The sequence below is a fragment of the Bison bison genome, unplaced genomic scaffold, assembly GCF_000754665.1.
Source record: "Bison bison bison isolate TAMUID 2011002044 unplaced genomic scaffold, Bison_UMD1.0 scf7180017864354, whole genome shotgun sequence".
Classification (NCBI taxonomy): domain Eukaryota; kingdom Metazoa; phylum Chordata; class Mammalia; order Artiodactyla; family Bovidae; genus Bison; species Bison bison.
Window position 1 is genome coordinate 5,645,009 of NW_011494926.1, and position 21,247 is coordinate 5,666,255.

Sequence of the window (21,247 nt, forward strand, 5' to 3'; positions counted from 1 at the left end):
AGACAGCGACTTAGCAGCAGCAGCAGCAGCCTCTAAACCAGTCTCTCTCTTTTCAGTGAGCTCTCTTACACTCTGTCTTACACCATGCAGCCAGAGTGACCTCAGCGAAATATAAATCCTGTCGAGTTTTTAGGTGAGGCCTTGCTCATCTTCCCCTCATCGCTTCCCTTTCCCTGCTGCTGCTAAGTCACTTCAGTCGTGTCTGACTCTGTGTGACCTCATAGACAGCAGCCACCCGGCTCCCCCATCCCTGGGATTCTCCAGGCAAGAACACTGGAGTGGGTTGCCATTTCCTTCTCCAATGCATGAAAGTGAAAAGTGAAAGGGAAGTCGCTCAGTCGTGTCCAACTCTTAGCAACCCCATGGACTGCAGCCTTCCAGGATAAAATGTAAAGTCTTTACTCATGTGATCTGACTCTTGTTTACCTTACCCACCTGTCACCCTTTACTCTTTCTCCTTTCATTCTAGTCACACTTGTCTTCATTCTATTCCTTGATCTCACCCATCTTGTTCCTATCTGAACCTTCATCTTACTGTTCTTTTGGCCTGACTGCTCTTCTTCCAGCTCCTCCAGGTCTTTTTTAGAAAACACAGTTCAGGCCTTTGCTTAAGTAGTGGTCTATCATGATGTTATTTACTTTAAAAAAAATAATAATAATTTTAAGCTCTTATGTGGCTTTTTCTTTGATGCCCTATTATGCCTTGAAACTATGTAGTTATACATTTACTATTTTTTAACTTTAACTTTTTAAGCTTGTGATCCAGATGTGATTCCTAGAGTTAGATCATGTTTTACCCACTATGTAAAATGATGTCATGTGTTACTCATGTTACAGGAGTGAATTTGATGGAGATTTACAATCCCAACTTCTAAGTAAAGCCAATGAAGAAGATAAAAACTGTAGCAGAGCTCTCTCTGTGGTAAGCACTGTTGTTCGAGCTGCAAAAGACCTCTTGCACAGAGCTCTTGCTGTGGACGGTAAGATTGTTTTTTTTACTTCCTTAATAGTCACATTTTAGATTCTTTATTCTCCAACTTACATGCAGAGTTACTAAAGAAGAACTACCTTGTAAAATCCCAGAGGGATCCCTTATGGGTCTGCACATATACATATGTTCATTTTGGATCAGCCCTGTTCTCCATACACTAATGCAAAGTTTGTTAGAATGTTCCAAAGCAGTTATTTTACACTGTAGTTTTCTGAGTCAGCCCATTAAGATGAAAACTCTTAATTGAGTCTTTGCTTCTTTTAGTAGTTTAAAAAACAATTTTTTGTTTTCCACTTTAGACCTGGTTTTCTTTCTGTAATAGCATCACCATGCATCCAAAGGTCTGGGCAACCCCAAATGTCTTTCCAGATTCACTTATCTAAATTGAGTTTTGCAAGTTCTTCCCCTGAAAACTCTCCAGTTTCTCTTCTCTCTATCTGTTCTCCTATAGTTCAGGCTGCCGTGGTTCAAGCACACATATTCTTTTTCATGAGTGGATAACATCCTAATAATCACCCTGCCACCTTTTCCCCACTGCCACACTGCAGCAGAGTTAACATTTACAAAAACCTTACTGTTCACTATAACACTTGTTCCTAAATATAGCTGTATGTCAAAATCACGTGAGAAACTTGCTGAAAATAAAGAGTATTTGGTCTATCCAAACCAGTAGCTTAGGCTGGACAAGGAAACTATATTTTTTACCTCAATGCCCAGCCTGTTCTGATGCAACAGCAGATGTAGAAAAAAATATCTAGAAATAATTGACCCTTAATAGAAAGGTCTTCAACTTATCTTCCTAGCACCATGCTCATGGAACAATAAAATGTCCATCAGCAAAGTGCTTTCCTTGGGAAACATAGAAGGCAATGTAGCTAATAACAGCAAACATTTTTGGAGTATTTACTATGTCTGCAGGCATTCTTTAAGCATTTTACAGGTGTTAACTCACTGAATCATCACAACATCTGATGAGGGAAGTATGTTATCCTCCATTACAGTTGAGTGACCTGCATACAAAGATTATGTTATTTGCCCAGCTTCAGACATGTAGCCATGTATGGCACCAAGAGTACTGGTTTAACATCATGACTGTAACCCTGAGTTCTAATTCCGGTTCTGTCATTTTACAGATATATGATTTTGGATAAGGTACTTACTTAAACACTATGTGCCTTGGTTTCCACTTCTAAACAAGGAGCGATAATAAAGAACCTTATTGTAAGGATTAATGGAGATAATGTGTGTAGAGCCCTTAGAATAGTGCCAGGTCCTTGATAAGTACTTGGTCAATGTCAACTATAATTTTACTCAAGGAATTAGAATATAGGTTTAGTACAGTTGTATATATGTTACAGTGAAATTGCTTTCTAACTGTAGTATTAATGCCTTTTTTAGCTGATGACATTCCAGAACTGCTTAGCTCTTCCAGTCTGTTTTCCATGCTGCTTCCCCTTATTATAGCCTACATAGGACCAGTAGCTGCTGCTATTCCTAAGGTGTGTGATTCAATTCTCTAACTTTGAATCTTTTTTTGGTAAATGTAATTTTATTTATACTTTGTGTCTTTCCTTTAAAAATAATCTTTCAGGCATCTGGGTTACAGGTAACAAGTAGACAGACATGTAAATGGTAGAAGTTATTAGTTAAATAACTAACTCTCTGATCTTAGTATCACTTACTAGTTTACTTTGTAATAGTATTGTTTTGTGATAGTATTATTTTGTAATAGTATTGTTTATTGGCTTTACATTTGAAGAACTTGGAGATAAGAAATATATTTTAGAATATGATATGTAAGGAAAGCTTAAGTTAACTAAGACCTTTAAAATTTATAATGTTGATATCAAACCTCCATTTTGTATAAAAGTAGCAATGTAAAAAGGTTGTTAAATTGTGAAATATTCAATACATGGAAGAAATGATAAACTACTGATCCTTTGGCATAATAAATTTTGAGTAAAACCTAATTTATTGCAGATCACAGAAAGGCAGAAGGGTTTAAATATATAAACTTGGTTATATTCATGTAACACCTAAGACTTTTAAGCTAAATCTTTTTTTCCCATAGTACAAATTTCTCTTTGAGTGAAAATGTAACTAGAAGAAACTCTAAATGGAAATTCTTAATAATAAGGATAATCAACAATTATAGTAATTAATAACTTTAAAGCAACTTTCATACTTACTATCTCACTTAATCATTCTTTTTTATACTAGGTGGCTGTAGAAGTCTTTGGACTTGTCCAACAGTTACTTCCTTCAGTTGCCATTCTGAATCAGAAGTATGCACCCCCTGCCTTCAATCCTAATCAGTCAACAGATAGTACCACAGGAAATCAGCCTGAACAAGGCTTGTCTGCTTGTACGACCTCTAATCACTATGCTGTCATAGAGAGCGAGCACCCCTATAAGCCTGCATGTGTCATGCACTACAAGGTGGGCACTGATTCCTAGGAACCGTTTAAACTTAAAACTTGATTTGATGTTCTTTATTGATTTCTTGACTTCCCTGGTGGCTCAGACCGTAAAGCGTCTGTTTACGACACGAGAGACCCGGGTTCAATCCCTGGGTTGGGAAGATCCCTTGGAGAAGGAAATGGCAGTCCACTCCAGTACTGTTGCCTGGAAAATCCCATGGACAGAGGAGCTTGGTAGACTACAGTTCATGGGGTCGCAAAGAGTCAGACACGACTGAGCGACTTCATGTTCATGTTCATGTTCATTGATTTCTTAAAGGATACTTAACCTCTGTTCAGAAGTGTAACTTCTATGCATGGAAAATCAGCAGGTGGTTAGACACTGTCAAGCACACAAAAGGCTTTAAGACAGAATTTTTACTGTTAAATAGTACACTTTTATGGGGTTTATGAAAGTTATTTTCATATCTTTTTGTAAGTACAAGGCTGTGTGTAATGCTCAACTGCATATTGTTTATCATAATAATGGATATAAGCATTAACATTTAAAAATCACATATTTGGGGACGTTCCTGGTGGTCCAGTCATTGAGACTTTGCCTTCCAGTGCAGGGTTGCGGGTTCGATACCTGGTCGGGGAGCTAGAAACCCACATGTGTCAGGGTCAAAAAAAAAAGGCGTTAAAAAACAGAAAATACTGTAACAAATTCAATAAAAACTTTAAAAAATAATAAACGAAAATCAACTTTTTTGGACTGATGTTAGCTATACCACAGCCTGATCTCTGAAAATTTATATACCCAGTGTAGGATTTATAATACTACACATAATGTTAAAATGTACATATAAAATATTTAAATGTTTTTATAGAGTATTCAAAATCCTATTCCTTGCTTTCTAAATTGTATCATTTAAGGGGGAGAAAGAGAATTTGTCCACTTAATTTAATTATAAGTTTACGTTTTGGTACTCAGTCACTCAGTCATGTCCAGTTCTTTGTGACCTCAAGGACTATAACCTGCCAGGCTCCTCTGCCCATGGAATTTTCCAGGCAAAAACACTGGAATGGGTTGCCACTTCCTGCACCAAGGGATCTTCCCAACCCAGGGACTGAACCCACGTCTCTTGCATCTCTTGCATTGGCAGATGTATTCTTTACCATTTGTAAAATATTCAGCTCTTTGTTGTAGAATATGGTAAACATATGAAAAGATGCACCAGTATAGTGTAGCCCATTTGTGCATCATCCCAGTCGCCAGTTATAAACTATTGGTCAAACTCTTTTATTTATTCCCCACTCTCTTTGTCCCTTCTCATATTATATTAAGGGCTTCTCAGGTGGTTCATTGGTAAAATATCTGCCTGACAATGCAGGAGATGTGGGTTTGATCCCTGGGTCAGGAAGATCCCCTTGAGGAGGAAATGGTAACCCAGTCCAGTATTCTTGCCTGGGAAATCCCATATACAGAGGGCTACAGTCCATTGGGTTGCAAGAGTCACACGTGACTTAGTGACTAAACAACAATATAGTTTTAAAGCATATTCATGGATTTTTTTGTATCTCTAAAAATATAAGGACCTGTAAAAAATAATGTCATTGTCACACTTTAAAAAAAACTAATAATGCCTTCATGTTATTGCATATGTACATTTTTAAATACTTGAATTAGAATCCAAATGAGATTCATACATTATGATTGGTTGTGTTTCTTAAGTCTCTTTTAATCTAGTGTTCCCCTCCATCTCTCTGTTTTTTGTTTCCTTGAATTTTATTTAAGAAATTGGACTGTTTTTTTGATAGACTCCTCCTGAGTCCTTTAGAGACACGCCCTGTAGTCATTCATAGCATCCTCACTGTCTGGTATAAGATGTTACAGGCTCTGGTATAAGATGTTATAAGAGGCTTACACATTTCTGCCTCAAGTCTGAAACCTGCGATTTTTTCAAAGTGCTGTGGTTTGAACATTTGCCATTTTTCCCATCTGTGTTCATAGAATTTTTTTAAACCCAGACTGGGCTTCCCTGGTGGCTCAGCAGTAAAAAATCTTCCAGCAGTGCAGGTGCCTCAGGAGATACAGGTTCAATCCCTGGATCAGGAAGATCCCATGGAGAAGGAAATGGCAACCCACTCCAGTGTTCTTGCTGGGAGAATCCCATGGACAGAGAAGCCTGGTGGGCTACACAGTTCATGGGGTCGCAGAGAGTCAGACACAACTGAAGTGACTTAGCACGCATGCACAGGATCCTCTCAGGTTCAAACATGCATTTAGTTGTTAGGCCACTTCTGTCTTTTTAATCTGAAATAGTTCCTCAGCCTCTCTTCATCTTTTATGATATTGGTGTTTTTGAAGAACACAATCAGTGGTTTTGTAAAAAAATATTATTTTACTTGTATTTCATTGATAGTTTTTTAATGATTAGATTCAGGTTGTGCATTTTGGGTGGCAACCTGTTGTGTTCTCCTCAGTGTATCCCATCAGGAAGTACTTCAGTTCAGTTCAATTGCTCAGTCGTGTCTGACTCTTTGCGACCCCATGAATCACAGCACACCAGGCCTCACTGTCCATCACCAACTCCTGGAGTTCACTCAGACTCATGTCCATCGAGTCAGTGATGTCATTCAGCCATCTCATCCTCTGTCGTCCCCTTCTCCTCCTGCCCCCAATCTCTCCCAGCATCAGAGTCTTTTCCAGTGAGTCAACTCTTTGCATCAGGTGGCCAAAGTACTGGAGTTTCAGCTTTAGCATCATTCCCTCCAAAGAACACCCAGGACTGATCTCCTTCAGAATGGACTGGTTGGATCTCCTTGCAGTCCAAGGGACTCTCAAGAGTCTTCTCCAACACCACAGTTCAAAAGCATCAATTCTTCAGCACTCAGCTTTCTTCACAGTCCAATTCTCACATCCATACATGACCACAGGAAAAACCATAGCCTTGACTAGACGAACCTTTGTTGGCAATGTAATGTCTCTGCTTTTCAATATGCTATACTTAGTCACTTGATTAAGGTGACAGTTCCACCAAAAAAAGTGTCTTTTTTTTTCCTTTGAAAATGTCTATGGGTAAATATCCATGGGTTAGAGATTGTGTAAAAAATACTGTCTTTCAACAAATTCTAGCACCCTTTGGTTATTCTAGGGCTTCCCTTGTGACTCAGACAGTAAAGCTATCTGTAATGTAGGTCTATGTGTCTGTCTGTCTGTAATGCAGGTGACCTGGGTTTGATCCCTGGATTGGGAAGATCCCCTGGAGGAGGAAATGGCAGCCCACTCCAGTATTCTTGCCTGGAAAATCCCATGGACAGAGAAGCCTAGTGGGTTACTGTCCATGGGGTTGCAAAGTGTCAGACACGACTGAGCGACTTCACTTTCACTTTGGTTATTCTTACCCAAATCATTTATTGGTATGGTGGTTGCAAGATGGTGGTTTTCTAATTCTGTTTTTCCTCCCTGCTGGTGTTCTGTTATAAAGAAGAGTTTCTCACCCCTTCTACTTTAAAAAGTGTAGTCATTTATATATTTATTTCATGTGTTCATATCAGTATGTACTCAGAGATTCTCTTTTTGCTCAGCGTTACAATCTTTTGCTGTCATTCAGTTTGATGCTCAAATTTCAATTGATTTGGTCAGGGGAATTCTGTTCAAACTAGATTCTGTGTCCTTTTCCTGTGTTTTCATCAGCTTTTGAGCACTTCTTACTAATTCCAGTCAAAACCGCTGAGGTATTTTCTTCATACCATTTTCGTTTATGTATGCCACTATAAAAATTAAAAATACTACATAAAATAAAGTTTCTTTGCAATGTTTTTTATATTAACCCTACTAACATTAATATAATCAAAATACTTTATTCAGAAGTTGCTTGAAGTAGTTCATTATATATATATGTGTGTAGGTGGCTATATGATTAATATAAAGTTAGTCTTGTTTATTTTTACTTAATTTTTATGAGTTTTTTCCCTGCCCCACTTGATTTAATATTAGTTTTAAACTACGTAAAATACTAATATAGCTACAGATATAAAATTAAGTAAAGCGACATACTCAGAATTATAAGTCCTTTTCCTTCTGGGCTTCTGCCTTACTCTAGTAAGTATCATGGTTTATCCTTACTGCATTCTTTTTTGGAAAAAAAATCATAAAGATTGATTTCGATGTAGTCTTATTTTCCTTCTTTGTTTAAAAAAATAGCACACTGTATATACTACTTTGTACTTTGCTTTTTAAAAGTAACACTGTGTAAAAATCTCTCCGTATCCATTTATATAGATCATCCTCATTCCTTTTTACAACTTCATAGTGCTCCAGTGTTGTCAAGGTGTATCATAGTCTTTGAGCCAGTCTAATGTGTGAGCATCTGGGGTGTTTTCATTTTTTTTTTTTTTTGCAATGAATAAACTGGGCATATGGGCATTTTTTTGTTTGTTTTTGTTTCCATATTGTTAGAGGCATATCTTCAAACTATACTTCTAGAAGTAGGATTGCTGGGTTAAGCAAAGAATGGGGAGCCTTGTGCTCGGTATATCTGGAATTGCTGATTCAGACGGTGAGTGTAGTTTTGCTAGATGTTGACAGTTCCCTTCCATTGAAGTTATGGCTTTTTGTGTCCCACCAACAACATATGGGAATGCTTATTTTCTCATGGCCTCCCCCAAGGAGTATGTGTTTAAATTTGGGAGCTTTTGCCAATACAATGGGAAGAATGTTGGGAAAATGGTGCCTCAGTTTAGGTTTTTTGTTTTTTTTTTATAGTTCTTTCTTTTTTTTTTTTTTCTAATTTTATTTTATTTTTAAACTTTACATAATTGTATTAGTTTTGCCAAATATCAAAATGAATCCGCCACAGGTATACATGTGTTCCCCATCCCGAACCCTCCTCCCTCCTCCCTCCCCATACCATCCCTCTGGGCCGTCCCAGTGCACCAGCCCCAAGCATCCAGCATCTCAGTTTAGTTTTAATTTACATTTATGTTACTGTGAACTACGTTGAGCTTTTTATTTAAGGATTATAAAAAAATCCTTTACTAAATATAGTCTAAAGTAATTTTTTTTAGATTAATATCATATTTGGGAAATTTCTTAAGGTTTATGTCATGTCCTACAACCAATTCATATTTTACTACTTGACATGGTCCTGCTTAACTGTAATTTTACTACAATTACAGAATTCCTTCTGCTATGATGATGACAGAAACTGTAAAATGGCCTTAAAAATACATGTAATTATGTGCCATCATAAACTCCTGCATACAGTAAAATTTTAGGATAGAAGACTATAAAAATCAAGGCTTTTATCAAGTGTATAAGTGTGTGTGTTTATATTCTCATAATATTTGAAGTTGCAAAGTTTTTTTGGTTAATGAGAAGAAGCATTTGTATTAGGTACTATGAATGGTAGATAACCTAAAAGTAACTAAAACCTTACATTTTAATGATTTATTCATTTCCATCAGTGTATCTTTATATTTTACCTATCCAATTACATTGTCAGTTACCTACCTATATTCCTTAAATGCATACTGACTGAAATGGAAAATTTATTATGAAAATAAGCTCTTTTACAGGAAAATCAGATAGTTTATTTTTTTTTTCAGAAATTAAGCAGTTTTGTAATTGTTTTTTTAATGATATCAGTATATACTTAGACACAATGCAGTATCAACCATATATTAGAAAACAATAGATATTACAACGGGACAGCAGAGACAATTCATACTGACCATTAATACCTTGGTTTCTGATCACTTAATTCTTAAAATTTTACAGTATTAATTCCTTACTTAACATTAATGTTAGAGTAAGTTGAAGGCATCATCTTTCCAGTATGATGTCCTACTTCTAAACTAGACCAGAAGCTAAAATCTGATTCTTCTTATGTGAGTGGCCTTTTGTCTGTTGACTTCAGGTGACATTCCCAGAGTGCGTGCGGTGGATGACACTTGAGTTTGACCCTCAGTGTGGCACTGCACAGTCGGAAGACGTCCTCCGTTTGTTGATCCCCGTTAGAACTGTTCAGAATTCAGGATATGGACCAAAGTTGACAGCTGTTCATGAAAATCTGAATTCCTGGATAGAACTAAAGAAATTTTCAGGGTCCTCTGGGTGGCCTACTATGGTGTTAGTGTTACCAGGTAAGTTTTTTTTTTTTTTTGTCTTATTTTGTTTTATATGGTAAAATACATGCATTTATAAGAATTATGTTTAGTAAAGATACACTATTGAAAATGTTTATTTAATTTTCAGAAGAATGTCTTCAAGACCTACTCTGTATCTAGATTGCAGTTTATTAGTGAAGACTCTCTGGGCACTGGGCATAACATGACCAAGGTTTAGAAAAGAGACTGTTCTGAGGATCTTGTGAGAAAAGATTAGCTTGTCCAAAGAAAGTGTGTCAGTCACTCAGTTGTATCCGACTCTTTGCGACCCCATTGACTGTAGCCCTCCAGGCTCCTCTGTCCATGGAGTTCTCCAGCGAAGAGTACTGGAGTGGGTTGCCATGCCCTCTCTGGGGGATCATCCCGACCTAGGGACTGAACCCAGGTCTCCTGCAATGCAGGCAGATTCTTTACTGTCTGAGCCGCCAGGGAAGCTTGACCAAAGCAGAGAGTTAATACTGAGGCCAAACTATAGAAAAAGTTGGATTAGGTGTTTATTTTCCCAGTAAGTGTTGAGTTTTAAAAAGTTGCTGAGGACTTCTTTATTTCAAGAGAGCTAGTGACCCATGGAGCCCACTAAGTTATGTAAAGCTTTGTTTTCAAGCTTGAAGAGTATTTGTGGCCAGGTGGGTGCCACAGATTTGTTACTATAGTCTGTTGTTTTTTTAACCACTTAACCATAAGTTAAGTGATACCGTGATCTTGCAAACTGAGAGCCAGTTCGAATTCAGAAACTTCTTTCTTCTGATGTGACCTGCCGTGTTTGTTTGTGAAGAGATCAAAGCCAGATTCCAGCTTAGAAAAAAGGCTAACCCAGGTCACCTCAGTTGGAGAAGGAAATGGCAACCCATTGCAGTATTCTTGCTAGGAAAATCCCATGGACAGAGGTGCCTGGTGGGCTACAGTCCATGGGGTCACAAAGAGTTGGACATGACTGAGCTACTTACACATACAGGTCACTTCAGTAATTGACAGATAATTGACAATGATTGCTCATGTAACTTACTTAGGACATGTGATTAAGGAGAATTAAATCATAAAGAAAAATAACAACCTGGTATGGTTTTATTGTTTCTAGTGTTGTTTTTAGCACAGTTTTGTTCAAGTAAATGTAGAAACCCCAAAACCAAATACATTATTTAGTGCATGTGTGTTCAAGTCATGTCCGACTCTTTTGCGACCCCATGGACTGTAGTCCAACAGGTTTCTCTGTCCATGGGATTTTCCAGGCAAGAATACTGGAGTGGTTGCCATTTCCTTCTCCAGATCTTCCCTACCCAGGGATCAAATCCACATCTCTTACAGCTCCTCCATTGGCAGACGAATTCTTGACCACTGTGCCACCCGGGAAGCCTGATTTGTATTGCTACCTATCTTGAGATGGATAAAAGGAGACTTTAATAAAGTTGTTTCAGATTTTGAACTCAGTGTTAGTTTTTTTTCTTAGGGAATGAGGCCCTTTTTTCATTGGAGACTGCATCAGATTATGTGAAAGATGACAAAGCTTCTTTCTATGGTTTCAAATGTTTTGCAATTGGATATGAGTTTAGCCCTGGACCTGATGAGGTGAGAATGAATTATCTTCTTATTCTGTTAAGGAAGATTGTGTTTCTGAGGGCTACTATTGACTTGAATTGTGTTTGCTGTCTATATTTAAGAAGCCTGAAATTTTATTTTAAGCTAGGGTGTATAATCTATTTTGTAGTTTAATTTTGTACAAATTAATTGTGTCTGGTATTACTGTTTTTAATATGTGGAGAGATCAGAGTCTGTGCAGCATGACCCAGCCTTTAAAGACGTAGTATAATCCTGCCTGTTCCACACCTGGTTGGTGACTGTACCTTTCTGAGTGATTTTTGTAAGCTAATTTCACAAAGGCACTAACTTAATATCTGTCGTAAAGATTTCCAGTAGTACTGTTTAAAAAAATAAGTTAAGGTGAAACAGTGATCATGTTCCATCAAAGTAATAAATGAAAAATCCTTTGGACTATGAGCTGTTGGTCTGAAACAGTATAACCGATGTGAGACATAATATTGAATCTCTTACACTCTTAATTAACCATTAGCTGCTAATACATGCTTGCTTTTTGTTTCAAATGTTATGCTGGAATGCAAGTCACATTTTTTTGATAATCCACATCATCTCTCAAAAATTGCATCTTCCAAACAGTTTTTACAGCATCTGATTTTTTTTTTCAATTCTCCAGGGAGTCATTCAGTTGGAAAAAGAACTAGCTAATCTTGGTGGGGTTTGTGCAGCAGCTTTGATGAAAAAGGATCTAGCACTTCCTATTGGTAAGTGTGATCTTGTACTAGGTATTTATGATTTTTAAAAAAGTTACAAAATTACGAATAGAATGTTTATTAAAAAACATCCTGAAAATAGTTTAGCAAAATGAATTTAACAGTCACATATATTCATGGGCAGCTGCTTACTATACTAAAGACAATGAGACATTTGTGTTCTATTCATGTGAGGGAAATTGCTACAACCTCTTTGAAGGAAATTCGTCAATAACTTCAAATTTTATATAAATATACCTTTTGATATAGCATTTTTATACATATTTTCACAAATACTCAAAAACGTACATTATAAGATAGATTAATTTATCAATACTTGTGGTTATAAAACCTAGGAGCAACCAAAATGTTTGTCAGTTGGGAACTGTTCAATCAGCGATGGTACATCTATACAAAACAGATGTAAGTAGCTGTTAAATACAGTGACAGAAAAGTAAACCTATATGTCCAGGCCAAGAAAGGCGTCCAGATTATATAATTATATGATGTTCATTGTTTTGAACATCATATTGTATATATATATATATATATGTAAATAGATGTGTATGTTCCCGTGTATGTAGGCTGACACATACATGCATACAATGATTATTTGCATACAAAGTTTTTAGAACAATACATAGGAAACTGTTGATACTGTATCTCTGAAAGGGGATGGTGGCAGAAATTTTCATTCTGCACTTCTGTATAATTCAAATATTTCCCTTTGAACATGTATCACTTTGGTTATAATATTTTATAAGTTCATTAAGCTATCAAAAAATTCAATAAATGTTCTACATCAAGCAGTAAAGCAGAAAATGTTTAGAGAATACAGTCACTATCTTGGGCTTTCCTGTCAGTAACTGTTGTTTACTAAAGATGAAGTTCTTCTGTAATATAACTGAAAAAGAAAGACTCAGGTTCTGAATAATCAGTTTTCCTCTTTTTTTCTTAGATAAATACACTAAAGTAAAAATATACATTTGTGTATATAAATGTAATATATATCTTTTGATACACTTGATGGGTGCTTTTTTTAGTATTGTCTTGAGAATTACAGCTTATATTCACACTGAAAATAAGCATTTTAAAATTTAAACCACTGAGATTTATCCATAATGATAATAGTTCTCTTCAATTTGGAATATCAATTTTTGGAGAACATGTAATGAATGCAGAAGACTAGAAAGTTAAATGAAACATTGATATATTTTGGTAAACCTTTTCATTTACATACCAGGTAATGAATTAGAGGAGGATCTTGAAATTCTTGAAGAGGCTGCTTTACAGGTATTGTCCTCAATAATTATAAGGATAAACTTTGTACATTAATTTTAAGCCAAATTTTCACTCAAATCAACCTTGTTTTTCTTGAGCATAGCACTCATTCATTGCGTATTTCATTCTACAATTGACAGTTATAAAGATAAATAACTCATAATTGCTCCCCTTGATGGAATCAACCCCTGTATGAGCCCTTACTGAACTGCACGGTGGGTGTTGACTCTGGAGTGAGATGTAAGCCCTGCTGGAGGAAGAAGAGCTACCAAGGGCCCAGAGGAGGGTTTTGTCCAGGGGTGGACATTGAAATTAGATCTTGAAAGAAGTTTTATTTTCCAGTTAGAAAAAAGATGTTAGTAATAGTAATGGAAATAATATCTATAGAGAAACTTTATAGTTTACCATATACTGTACTGATGTGCTCAGTCGTGGCTGACTCTGTGACCCCATGGACTGTAGCCCACCAGCCTCCTCTGTCCATGGAATTTTCCAGGCAAGAATACTGGAGTGGGTTGCCATTTCCTTCTCCAGTAGTTTGCCATATTTTTGACATTATCTGTCTATTTCTGCAGTTACACTTTGAAATCACTATTTTCTCTTGTATCTGACAATTGTATCAGTTCAGAGAAGTTTTGATTAAGAATTCAGGCAACTGGGAGATCGAGGCTGGTATCCAGGTCTTCTAATACTTACAGTTAGTGGTTTACATGTTATTTATTTTCTGAAATGATTACAGCAGTAATAATAAAAACAAACATTTATTTGATCTTTAACTTTGTTTTGTACTTTTAAATCATTTAGTCCTTACAACAGTCCTATGAAGTAGGAACTCCTAACTATAGATAAGGAAACTGAGATACAAAGAACTTAAGTAACTGGCTCAGAATCACACAGCTGGTGAGCAACTGGTCTAGAGTTTGACCTTTGGCAATTTGATGACAAAGTCCATGATCTTGATCACTGTGCTCTAATTGTAGGGAGCCATGGTGTCCTCAATAATGTTAAGAAACTTAGGTTTTTTAAAATCCCACCAGCTTTTGTTTTTCCTTTTAGAAAAGTTAAATCTCTGTATCTTAAGATAGAAAAATAAAAATTAATTCAAAAAATGTTTGGTGAACATGCTATGTGTCATATAGCATTCTAGCTAAGGAAATCCATCAAGTAGCTCATCATCCAAGGTATTATGGCTTATAGAATGTTAATTAGGCCAGATGTAAGGAGATCTTTATTGTGCCCCTATAAAGAAAAAAGTGATGTCCCAAATTACACACCTTTTTGGCATGTAAGGTAGTCATAATGGTCTAACATACATTAAAACGCATGCTTGTTAGGCAGGTAGTGAGCATTTAAATGTGTTGTGTGTGTATACTTAGGTGCATAGTCATGCCAATTCTTTGCAACCTCATGGACTGCAGCCCTCCAGGCTCCTCTGTCCATGGAATTTTGTAGGCAAAAATACTGGACCAGATTGCTGTTTCTTCCTCCAGGGATCTTCCTGATGCAGGGATCGAACCTACACCTCTTTGCATCTCCTGCATTGGCAGGCGGATTCTTTACTGCTACATCACCTAGGAAGCCCCATTTAAATTGTATAATAACTACAAGAGATCGTTTGATCACCAGTTTATACCTTTCACTGATTCAGGAATGGTCTGTAACTTGTTAGCTTAAGAGGACATAGCAATAACTCATCTGAAGTCTGAATTTGGACTCAAGTCTGTTTGATATTAAAGATTATGATTTAGAAATTGCATGGTTCATAAAATGCAGGAGTTACTGTTGTAGAATTGAAAGAACTGGAAATATAATAGTTTTCCATGAAAAATATTTTGTTTCGAAATTTATTATACAGTCATTAAGATTTTTCTAGAGTTTTAGGACTTGCAGCAAGTCTTTCTAAAATGTAAGGTGTGCTTCTCATCTAGTTGAGGACTAAAATTTCTGTTTTATCTGCCCTTTTTCCTTAACTTAAATAAGGCTTACACAGGCTAATGCAGTGTATGTGCAGGCACAGTCAGGCTTCCATCACCTTTTTGCCTGAGTCAAGACCTTGGTACCCACCTGCCCAAGAGCACAGACACAGCCTACCCAAGAGAACCACCAGTAACAGAGACACAGAAAGCGGGCAACCTCTACAGCTGTCTTTAGAGGGGAGCCCTGGCCCTGACAAACGGGGATGTGACACATGCAGAGAAACATGTGGAGAGCTTGGGTGGGGGGAGATGCAGCATTAGCTCTAACCTGCAAAACTCAGATAAATCACTTCCTTTTGTGAGCAGAATGAAACTGAAAGTATTATCCCAAGTTTTTCCCTGCTGGAAGTTTTCTACTGTTCAGAGTAAAGGAGCACTGGGACGTGGGGAGAAAATGGTTTCCCCAAAAAAGGCCTATCTAAAATTGGGTGCAAATTCAAAACAATCATGTGATTAAAGTTTCATGTTTTAAAATATAAATGTTCTCTTTTACCCAACAGGTGTGCAAAACCCATTCTGGTATTCTTGGAAAGGGTTTAGCTCTTTCTCATTCACCAACTATATTGGAGGCACTAGAAGGAAACTTACCACTTCAAATCCAGAGCAATGAACAGTCCTTTCTGGACGATTTTATTGCTTGTGTTCCAGGATCAAGTGGTGGAAGGCTTGCGAGGTAATGCACTCTTAAGTCCTACAGTGATTTTCTTCCAGGGCTTACCTTAGTTTTCATTTCTGAAGAGAAAGGAGAGGAGTCATTAGGATGTTACAGTGCCACCTAAAATAATGTAGTTTATGTGTTTTGGACTTTCTGAAATATAAAGTAGTAGTTAATATTTCAGTATATTTTAAACATATATAATAATTGTTAAAAATATAAAGACTACATGGTAAAATAGAGAAGTCCGTGAATTTGATGGTAATATTTAATATCTATACTAAACTCCTAAATTTGTGACTATATTTATCTTAATATGAGGATTTTTTCCAAATCTACAGTTAATGCAGATATAAATTAAGAATTTAAATCAGGTAATTTAAGATTTTAGAGTTCTCATTTATTTTGTTGCTATTTGGTTTTTTTGAAGGTGAACAAATATGCTGACTTGAGTAATTTCACTAGTAAATATGCCTCAGAGAGTAAAGAATCCACCTGCAGTGTGGGAGACCTGGGTTAGATCCCTGGGTTGGGAAGATCCCCAGAGGAGGGCTTGGCAGCCCACTCCAGTGTTCTTGCCTGGAGAATCACATGGACCAGAGGAGCCTGGTGGGCTAGTCCATGGGGTCGCAAAGAGCCAGACACGACTGAGCGACTATATATGGCACCAAACTAGTAAATACAGAAATATGACCCTCTTTCTGGCTTTAATCTTAAAAATACAGAGATTACTTTTTAGTTTTTAAAAAGCAAAGTGGTGATTGGAGAAAAATAGAAAACATCTTTTAAGTCAGCCTCACTGCCTTCTTCATGGACCTTTTCGTGTAGTATTCATCACAGAATTTACTCATCAATCATCTCACACGACAACTTGAATGTAGATCATGCAAAGAATTCAGGCATGGATATCACAAAAAATAGAATTTGCATGGAAGGAATGGTAGTGAGGGAAAATCGTTACTAAGCTGTGTAAAGAGAAGGTAGTGTATTTCCAACCTTCTGCTCCCCAGCAAGCAAAATGTCACTTATGTTTCTGTTTTGACAGAAATGCTGCTCTTTCCCAGGTCTTCAGGTTGGCAATTAGGCAGACCTTCCTTAAGTAGTGTTATTTGGGACTTCTAAGTATATACAACCTAAATTCATTTTCTTGGTTATTTTAAACCAGCCATAGTTAAAATTTCACACTTTCTGATTTTACAGATATTTCTGATTTATTTGTAATCATCAAAAATTTCATAAGCTTTAGCATATTTGTTTAATGAATTTGTCATTAATGATTTCCAAGGAAGTTAATACTTGTTATCCTTATTGTGTGTGCATGCTAAGTCATTTCAGTCGTGTCTGACTCTGCAACCCTGTGGACCATAGTCCACCAGGCTTCTCTGTCCATGGGGATTCTCCAGGCAAGCATACTAGAGTGGGTTGCTATACCTTCCTCTAAGGGATCTTCCTGACCCAGGGATCGAACACTTATCTCTTATGTCTCCTGCGTTGGCCAGCAGGTTCTTTACCACTGGCACCATCTGGGAAGCCCATGGTCCTTATTACTGAGTTGGAAATGATAATCCTTTTAGCACTTTGTTTAATATAGTTTTATTCATTTGGCCTAGTTTCATTTTAATCACTGAAGATATTGATGAATGTTTGACTTTTTGTTTACTTGTTTTTTCATTCCTGTTAGGTGGCTTCAGCCAGATTCCTATGCTGATCCTCAGAAAACATCTTTGATTCTGAATAAGGATGATATTCGGTGTGGTTGGCCTACCACCATCACGGTGCAAACGAAAGACCAGTATGGGGATGTGGTACACGTTCCCAACATGAAGGTAATTGTAGTGGGATTAAATTAGTAGACATCTATGCACTATTGTAACTCATAAAATTTTAGAAATGACAAGAGCTTAGAGTCTATTTGCAGTACGCTCCTTACTTATATGCAGTGAAGGAAGCTGAAAATTTTTTAATGACTTGTTCACGTTAATCAGTACTCACTTATCCAAGTTTTATACTTTTTGGATTTTGCTTCAGATATGCTAGATGCCATGGTGATTCAAAGGGAGGATAAGAAAGTGTCCATCAAAAGAGTGCTAAGCACACAGAGGGAAGACCATCATATATTAGTCATTGAACAAATAAATGAAAGAATACGTTTAAAAATTTTATGTATGTTTTTAAAAGACTTTAATATGTTTTGCATTTAGTACTACTGAAGCAACGTTTAAAATATAATATTGATACTTATTAAATAAATCAGAAATACCTAAATTTGGATTGTTAAAGAATGAGGAATGGAACTAGTTATGTGCTATACTGAAGAATATAGTTCTCTGAACACCTCTTCCCTGAGACATTAGTAAATAATGACATTTTAGAGCATATTATAGTAAAGACATAAAATTAAGTCCTCTATGTTATATATTAATTAAATATCTTATTTAAAACTTTGATTAGATTTCTGAAAACAGTGAATATCGAACAAAAGTTTGTATAGGCAATCCCCAGCTACGCTGGCCCCTCGAAGTTGTATTTACAAAATGATTAGGTTATTTGGAGCTGATTAAGCCTTGAAATCTTTTTTACTCACAGAGAAGCTGATTTTACCTCAATATACTAGCACTTTTTCAACTAGTTGGTACATTATTTCATTTGTACCATGGAGAAGCACAATACCACTGGCACCTCTTACTTGATTCATAGTTTAAAAAAAAAAAAAAAGAGGACAATAGTTTATATGTCTTAAGACCAGTAAGTAAAACTGTATGGAAAAGCATTTGGCCCTGATACTAAAGAAAATTCAGGCTTTACTAGTGGCTTTCAATGTTTTGGCCATGACCCCCCGCAAGAGTTTCATCGTGACCCAAACAAACATATATAGGATAGAAGAGTATGTACTCTTTTACTTACATACAGTACACGTAATACATATCCATACAGTATGCTTCACTCTTACATTTTCTCTTCTAGCTTACCTTTTTAAGGAAGATCATACCCCATCGAAGTGTTTTCATGCTAAGAATTACTCTTTAGAATGTAAAAAGCATCACAAATTGTAAAAAAAATGGGAGTAGAGGGTAAAGTAATTCTGATAGTGATAACAAAAAAATGACCCTACCCAAGGACGGAATTTTTGTCCCAATACAGTATGCTTTAATATGTTGAAGGGTTTTGTGTATTCATTGATGAATTTCTCATTTCAACGTGTATTTGTGAATTGTTAAATCCCTTCTCTGAGCCCACAGTAAGTCCCTTATTCATGTGCCTGTATCATAGTTACTATTTTCCAAGTCAGCATAACATTTCATTTCTTTTTAATGTTCATACTTACTATTGTGCTTACAGTAGATCTTTAGTTGCATTTTCTTATGTTTCCTCCTTTGCACCTTTTATTGTCTCTTGCTGCATTTTAGTATCTGGGCTGTTTACATCTCACATTTCAGAGTCAGACTTTATGCTCTATCTCTTTTTGTTCTCCTCTTTGGGTTCTTTTTTAGCCACGTGATCTCTCTCTCTCCCTTTTCCTTTCTTTTTTGTTTATGTGTGTTTGTTTTTGTCTGCACTGTGTGGTTTGTGGGATCTTAGGTCCCAGGTTCAGGGACTGAACCCAGGCCCATGGCAGTGAAAGCACTGATTCTTAACCACTGGACCACAGGGAACTCCATCTCTCTCTCTCATTTCTTCTCTTCTTTTTTTTTTTGCCTGTATAGTCTGCTTCTTGAGAACAAGAATCCTGAAGCCTCTTAATATACTCAGATTCATATCAGATTTATCTATAATATAGAAAGCATATTCTAGGAAACTCCAATAAATACTATTTAGGAAAAGTGATTTGCATACCTATTGATGTTAGATTTATTGATACCACATTATCATATTAGCTGAAAACAAAATTAATTCAGTATGTTTCATTTTCAGCCTGTTAGTGCATGAAGTTTTCAGGACATTTTAGACTTATCAGAAACTCCTGAAGTATCCTGATAGAGTAATAATCAATTATTTGGAACATAAAAGTTGGTTTAGAGATAATATTTTTGAGATCCAGAATCCTTTTTTAAAACAGCAGCTGTTACTGATATTTTTTTAACTTATAAAAATGATTACTCCAAAGAAATTGTGCTTAGTAAAAAGAGAAAAATGCATAGGAAATAAAAGAATAACAAATTTTACAAAGAAGCACAGTTTATAAAAGAAAGCAGAATGGTTATCATTTTTTATCTCAGTACTTATAAAGTATGAAATTGTTTACTGATTTATTTCAAGGTTGGTGGTATATAGGCAGATGTACATCTCCTGTTAATTTACTGAGGGTAAATATAGTTGTTTAAAGAAATATTAAATCAAAATAATATATATGAAAATAGTAGCTATAATTTAAAATCAAATTCTTAAGATTTGGAAGCATTTACTTTTTTTTTTCCTTTGTTATATTTAAGTTTAAAGCTTTTAATGGTGGCATGTATATGAGCTGAACAATTTTTCTATTTATCTTTAAACTTCTGTGTTTTAAAAAAGTCAGATGGGTTTTTAATATTTCCAGAGCATAATGTCAATCCAAATACTGATTTCTCATAGCTCCAACTCAGGATTGTGGTTATTTAGTGAGACATGTTTGCTACCTGCACTTTATGTAGACAGGGAGGGTCTCAAAACTACTAACTCCCTAGAATGACACTGATAAGAACAATTCGCTCCTGGGATGTCTCTCAATTACTTAAGTAATATTGTCAGTTTCATTTATGCATTTCTTTCTATTTCTGTGAAGATCCTCTTCTTGAATTACCTGTTCTTGCCAGCCATAGAAGTAGTATCTGAAAAGAACAGAAGAAACTTTGGGTGACCCTCAGAATGATGAAGAGCTAAAATGGTCTTTAAAGCGTTGGTTACTTTGTGGTTGCCTATTCTCCAAGCCAGGCTTCAGTAATATGTGAACCGTGAACTTCCTGATGTTCAAGCTGGTTTTAGAAAAGGCAGAGGAACCAGAGATCAAATTGCGAACATCCGCTGGATCATGGAAAAAGCAAGAGAGTTCCAAAAAAACATCTATTTCTGCTTTATTGACTATGCCAAAGCCTTTGACTGTGTGGATCACAATAAACTGTGGAAAATTCTTCAAGAGATGGGAATACCAGACCACCTGATCTGCCTCTTGAGAAATTTGTATGCAGGTCAGGTATCAACAGTTAGAACTGGACATGGAACAACAGACTGGTTCCAAATAGAAAAAGGAGTACGTCAAGGCTGTATATCGTCACCCTGCTTATTTAACTTTTATGCAGAGTACATCATGAGAAACGCTGGACTGGAAGAAGCACAAGCTGGAATCAAGATTGCTGGGAGAAATATCAATAACCTCAGATATACAGATGACACCACCCTTATGGCAGAAAGTGAGGAGGAACTAAAAAGCCTCTTGATGAAAGTGAAAGTGGAGAGTGAAAAAGTTGGCTTAAAGCTCAACATTCAGAAAACGAAGATCATGGCATCCAGTC

The 21,247-nt window shown here is 36.3% G+C and overlaps 1 protein-coding gene across 1 annotated transcript in view; it reads left to right on the forward strand.

The window, feature by feature from the left end:
- MYCBP2 (MYC binding protein 2, E3 ubiquitin protein ligase) overlaps positions 1-21,247 on the forward strand; it is a 269,123-nt gene that overhangs the window by 158,848 nt on the left and 89,028 nt on the right. Inside the window, exons 38-46 of the mRNA XM_010855138.1 lie at positions 838-980; positions 2,390-2,490; positions 3,212-3,430; positions 9,315-9,540; positions 11,012-11,130; positions 11,774-11,861; positions 13,093-13,142; positions 15,607-15,779; positions 17,443-17,587. Coding sequence (XP_010853440.1) covers positions 838-980; positions 2,390-2,490; positions 3,212-3,430; positions 9,315-9,540; positions 11,012-11,130; positions 11,774-11,861; positions 13,093-13,142; positions 15,607-15,779; positions 17,443-17,587 — 1,264 coding nt within the window. The remainder of the gene's footprint in view (positions 1-837; positions 981-2,389; positions 2,491-3,211; positions 3,431-9,314; positions 9,541-11,011; positions 11,131-11,773; positions 11,862-13,092; positions 13,143-15,606; positions 15,780-17,442; positions 17,588-21,247) is intronic.